At 53.0% G+C, this 6,000-nt stretch overlaps 1 protein-coding gene across 1 annotated transcript in view; it reads left to right on the forward strand.

Annotated features, from left to right (window-relative positions):
* Nucleotides 1–2,934, forward strand: part of GPR153 (G protein-coupled receptor 153) — a 44,239-nt gene extending 41,305 nt beyond the window's left edge. Inside the window, exon 6 of the mRNA XM_044995837.1 lies at nt 773–2,934. Coding sequence (XP_044851772.1) covers nt 773–1,543 — 771 coding nt within the window. The 3' untranslated portion in view covers nt 1,544–2,934. The remainder of the gene's footprint in view (nt 1–772) is intronic.
* The last annotated feature ends 3,066 nt before the right edge of the window (nt 2,935–6,000 follow it).

A 6,000-nucleotide genomic window follows, 5' to 3' on the forward strand; every position in this document is an offset into this window, starting at 1 on the left:
CTTAAAACTGGAGCAGCTGCGAGTTGGGCAGCCAGGTTCATTGCTCTTGTGTGCGCCTATTCCATTTCCATTTTCTCTGTTCCCCAGCAATCAGTTGTTAATGTGCACTGTGGTAGTGCCACTGAGACCAGTACCCATTGTGCCAGGCACTGTACAAACACACTCCCAAAGAATGTGTCATCCCAACAGACCTAGGGCGGGAGGGGAACACGGACCTAGAGAGGAGAAGCCATTTGCCCAAGGTCACACAGAGAGTTAGCGTTGGAGCCAGGAACAGAACCCAGGTTTCTTTGAGTCCCTGTCCAGTGTCCTGTCCATCACACCATCCAGCCTCTGCACAGTGTGGGAGATTGTTCCATAGCACAGTGAGTCAGCAGGAGTCAGCTGAGAACACATGGCTTTCGAAAGGGATGTTCTTCTCGGCCTTAGCTCCAGTCATGGTGCCACCAGCACAGCAGTGGCAGCAGCTCTGGGGACCCTGTGGAACCTCTCCCCGGGGGTTAGACCCTCCCTGTCCCACCCACATGGAAAATTCCTGAGGAGGCACCATAAATGCCCAATGTGTCTCTGCACTGAGCTGCATCCAGCTTGCCCTGGCCTCCGGCAGGAGCGCCAGGCAGTCAGGACTTTCTCTGATCTGTTTGTATCCAGCACCAAGTCAATGACATGCCATAAATGTTTTGTTTGACATGACTCCATAGCTCTGACGACGAAGCTCCCAGACCAGGCGGGGAAGGCTGACCTGTGTTGTATTTGCTCCCCTGTTCTCTAGGTCCCGCCGCTGAGGCGTTATTCTCACGATGAAACGGACATTTGGACTACGGGCCAGATTTCAGCCTACCTCCAGCGCTGGGGGGTGGGTGAGGACGCGGCCGGGCTGGCCCACCTCCTCATCCCGCGGCATGCACAGAGGAGGAGCAGCAGCCTGACCTCCTACCACGAGGAGCGGCTTCCCTACCGCAAGCGCCGGAAGTCTGCGGAGAGCGTCGTCTCGCTCCAGCCGCTCTCCCGTGAGGACCTGTACAAGTGCTTCAGCAAGGAGGAAGTGGTGAACTTCATTGACGAGAGCCCCCTGCCCAGCCCCAGGAAAAGCCCCAGGCACTCGTCTTCCGTCTCCCTCCTCCCGGAGGCTTTTCTGCCCCAGGCCAGCGTGCGCTCCAACTTCCCTCTGACCGACTTTGAGCGGGAGCCGCAGGTGCTGCGCAGGTTCTCGGCGCAGGGGAAGGGCTGCACCCTCACTGTGCCCAGGCCTCTACGCGCCCAGGAGGACCCCAGATGCCTCTTTCCCGAGGGAAACAGAAACCCCTGCAGGGGACAAATTCCCTTCGAACTCGGGGAGGCCCAGGCACTAGACAGCCGCCCAGCAAGCAGCAGCTGCTCCGAGTCAGGGGGATTTCGGACGAGTTTGAGCATCTCCTGGGGGGAGCAGGAAAACCTACAGAAAGGTGGGAGCAAAGGAAGCAGCACCAGCTTTTTAAGCTCCCCTTCTGCTTCATCTGGGTATATAACATTTCATTCCGACTCCATCGGCTCGGCCTCCTAGGAGCAGGTGTGCTGGACCCCAACGCCACCTCTGCCGTGTGTGTTGGTTTTCTATGGCTTTCCTCACGTCCTTCAAAGAGGTGGGCTTGGTTTAGTAACGGGAGCTGGGCAAAGCACCAAAGAAATCCGACGTTTTCTCATGCGTAAGAAAGGGGAGGCAGAGAGACTTGCTAGAGGAATGTCTGATCTGAGGACGGTGTAAAAATGTTTGAAATTCCTACTCAGGTGGACAAAACCACAGCACGGTCCTTCCAAACCTTTTCTGTGTGCGGATGGCAGGGGGGGATCGGAGCAGGTGCTGCAGCACAGAGCGAATACTCTGCTTTATTCCGGGCAGCAGGATTGCGCCATCTGTAAAAGGCTGGTAGGGGTTTAGCTGAACCCCATGTTCTCTCCTGGTATTTATTAGTAGCTGTAACACGTGCATCATTTATCTCTCTAGTGATCGCTAACACGCTGCATCCTCCTGTTCAGGCCGGGGTTGAAAGTTGAGCTCGCGTTTCCTTTAGAGAAGAATAAAGGTATTTCTCATTTCAGTCAGAGCGGTTGGCTCACCAAGGGAAGCAGCCTTATCTCCAAGGTGCGGTAGCCTGACACTACAGTGCCTAATAGTGCGGGGCTGGTGTCTCTGTGTGTGTGTGTGTCTGTGTGTGTGACTGACTTATCCAAGACCTGGCTTCCTCTCTGTCTGGGGAAAGGGGGATTGAACAGTACGAACTGGCCCGTGTTCGTGCTCTGGGAACAGACTGAGTGCTGTTACAGAGTTGGGTTAGTCACGTGTGTGGTGAATAACAGTCAGATGGAAACATGGGGCTCAGCATATGGCAGGTGAGAAAACATTATGGCAACACTCGGCTGATGTTGTTGCTAGAGCGTGCTGTGCGTCTGGGCCATCGCAATGCATCCAGGCTGCTCCAGACAGAAACAGCTGCCGCCTGAGCAGAGCAAACAGACTCAGTTTTGACATTTAAAAAAATTAGGGTGTTTTCTTCTTCCTCTATTGATATGATTAAAAACAAGACCAGCCAGAGAGTGCTCTGGGGTGACAAACTCAGCTTCCCCCCCCCACACACACATTTGAGGGCAAGGCCTTTCTGAGGGCAGAAGAATGGGGTGTGTTGTTCAGGGAACATTGATACACTGGGCAGAATTCAGGCACTGAAAAGCTTTTGTCGCCAGCGAAAGGCTGAGTTAATCGCCGACAAAACCAGTGTGTCTCTTCTGTCCTTTCTTGACTCTGTCTGTGAGCCACAAAGAGAGGTGGGTCAGGAGGGAAGAGGGGGCGACATTTCCATTTCAATGGCAGTGTCCCAGCCTCTCGGTTAACCTGCTGTTCTGCTACAATGCAGCTAACTCGGAGGAGTCGGGATCACTGTGTTCTGCCTGGAGAAATATTAGAGAGAGAATGTGGGAGGGAGGGGACACGAGGAGGGGATGATGGAGACTTTCTGTGAGCTCCTTTGTTTTACTAGGACTCTCGCCCGTGGGGAGAAGTTACATTCCACTAGTGACCCTTACGACTTTCTAAGTGCTACTTTGGGAGTATGTGTAGGGTGCGTGTGCGGACAGTGTCTTGCATAATGGAAGGGAACTAGCAGCATCGAGCTAAGCTAAGAAGCGTATAGAGCCCAGGGCCAGGCAAGGGGAAGGGGGCTCAGGATTTTGTAATACTTGAACCCTCATTATTTTTTTTTAATTACTGTGAATTAAATTTTATACCTGATTTCTCTAGGGGGAAAAAAAGGAGAAGATTGGTACCTGATAAGCCAGTGACACTGGCTCCAGTGGACCAAGAACAGAGGCCAGCTTTAAGACAGGCTAAGACAGGTCCATTTTTCTGGATTCTGTAATGGCCAGTTACCATAGACAGATCTGTGATTCGCTTAGTGCGTGTTCATAACTCACTGCCGAGGCTGAGAGTCGTAGTTCCTAGAGTCAGACTGCTCGTGGGGTTCTGCCACAGCCCGAGGATCCGTTTCTTGTACAGGCTCGCACGAGGCGTCGTTGTACAGGCTCGCACGAGGCTCTGTTGCTCTTGTGCATTCGTGCAGATCTCAGTCTTGTTGCTCTGGACCTGCATAAGACTGGAGAATTGGTGCCTCCTGCTCCTTTGGGTTTATGTTGTGGAATCCAGCTAATTTGTGTCCTGTGGTTTCACCGCTGATACAGACACAAGCTAAAGAGTAAAGTGGCAGGTTCACTCTGTGGAGCTAATTTCTGTGTCCTTAAAACTATAACAAGCAATGTTTGAAGTGCAAAACATCCAACCTCCTTCCCCCCTTCCCCCAACGGCTTTTCGTCCCCACCTGCGGCAATCAGAAGCATGGGTCTGGCATAGCCATTTCTGTTCCCTTCCCAGCCACAGTCTGAACGCTGCTAACTGAAGCCTCAACTATGGATCTCTGCTTAGACTTTTCCACTTGAACACTGGCACCCAGTGGCAGGCCACTCTGCACTGATTGTGTATCCAGCACTAACAATGCATATGTCCCGGCCCTGCCATGCTTGCTGTTAGCTCCTTGAACCAGTTCAGAGCTGTGGAAGGCTTCAGTGTCCTGCCCTGCAGTTCATAACTGGAATACAATTTAGGCTAATAGGAAAACCCCCTGATTACAGGCAGAGAGCAAACGGAAATATTCACTGATTATTTCCCAAGCCCCGCCAATGTACCCTGGAAAATACTGAGAGTTGCCAAGTCAAAGAGTCTAGTCTGCTCCTCCCGTCAGAGCCAAAATGCACCTGCTACAGTAGCACCCTTCCCTGTTCCATGCATCAGCTGATGGATGCTGGTGCTGTGGAAGAGTAGGGGGAGAGGCTGGCTTTCTGCTGGGTTCTCATCTTGTTTCCTGTTCCAGTTGGCTTGCACCTCTGTGACACACCAGGGAGCGGGGCAGGTTTGACCTGGGAATGTTGCAGGGGAGTTACAATGGGAATGGGGGACTTCCCTTGAAGGAAGATACCTGTGCGGTAACCTGAGCCAGGAGGGGGGTTGGGAGAAGTGACACCTTCTGGCCGGGAGACTGGACAAAGGAGAGGGGGAGGGGGAGAGCTGCTGGAGGAGTTTTAGTTTCAGTTTGGTGCTGGGTGGTGGAATGCAGGGAACCCCAAGGCTCGGGTCTAAGCTCCCTGCCCCTCCCTGCCCCCTAGAAGGACTTGACTGAGGGGTCCTGGTTGTACCTACAGGCTCTGTTGTAGCCTGCGTTCCTACTGTCCAATAAGCCTTCCGTGTTACTGGCTGGCTGAGAGTCCCGGTGAATCCCAGGAAGAGGGGTGCAGGGCCCTGACTCCCCCCACTCCGTGACAACCTCTAATGCAGATATTTCTGCCCATCAGTTAATCCACCCACAGAACTGACTTTCACCCACCAGGCTGTGACTCCTGTTTCTCTAGCTGTAGCTCCCTCTCTTCTTCAACTCCTGGGTGTAGGCTGGGGCTTGAGGGTTACAGGATCTGGCTTGCAAAGAGTTTCAATCTTTTCTGTTGCTTCCCTCAGCCTGGGCTTCTTAAAATCTATGTTTGAGCTACACACACTCCCTGACAGTGCTTAGCACATCGCTAGCTCCAAAGGAGCCAGACTGCTTTGCAAACATACGGGAATTGGGCCATTTTACTGATGGGGAGGTAGAGTCCTTGCCTGAGTCCAGACTGCTTATGGTGCAGCATGACTTCCCATGGTGTTGGGTGAACTCTGATGCAAGGACTTGGCCCCTGCCCTGCACCTGCCTGTGTGGACCCTTGTGTTTCAGTTCAGTAGTGGCTTATTCCAGTTTAGTTTAACCCTCTTCCTAGTCAATTTCAGCTAAAGTCTTTAAGGTGCCACAAGTACTCCTGTTCTTTCTGGCTTAGACCGAAATACAGTACACGCAGCCTTTTGCAGTTTAACTACATCACTTTGGCTAACCTGGTGCTGCTCTGCAGCCCTGGGGCACAGAGATGGGAAGGGTCTTGCCCCCAAAATCGCTCAGGGAGGAGGGCCAGGAGGGCAGCCCCACAGTCTTGACTCCCAATCCCCTCTGACTTGCTACCTGGAAGTAGGAAACCTGGAGCGTGGCGAGTTCTGTGAACAAGTAACGTCTTGTCTCGGCTTGCAGTGTATTTTAAACGCCTTTAGGAATCAGTTCCCCAAAGGCTGCTTTAGAGGGCTGGGGAAGGTAAGAGCCATCGGGATTTCCCTGCCATTTTTTACCTTCCTTCCCTTCTATTACCTCAAAGGTCTGCGTCAGCCTAATCCACCCTGCTGTGCAAAGCGGCTTGGATGTGGAGCTCCCTGGAGCCTGCCAGTTGCCTGGAGTGGGTCACTCTGCCCCATTCCCAGCCATTGCAGGTGGCGGGGAGCAGAAGTGGCACGTTGTGCATTGAGTTGCTAAGAGGAGACGTGGCCTTTCTGCTCGGCAGCCAGGGTGTTCATAGTGCTCTGCTGTCCTACAGGGGTTATCAGGAAATGGGCGGATGGTTTTA

The sequence above is a fragment of the Mauremys mutica genome, chromosome 21 (genome assembly GCF_020497125.1).
Source record: "Mauremys mutica isolate MM-2020 ecotype Southern chromosome 21, ASM2049712v1, whole genome shotgun sequence".
Taxonomy (NCBI): Eukaryota; Metazoa; Chordata; order Testudines; family Geoemydidae; genus Mauremys; species Mauremys mutica.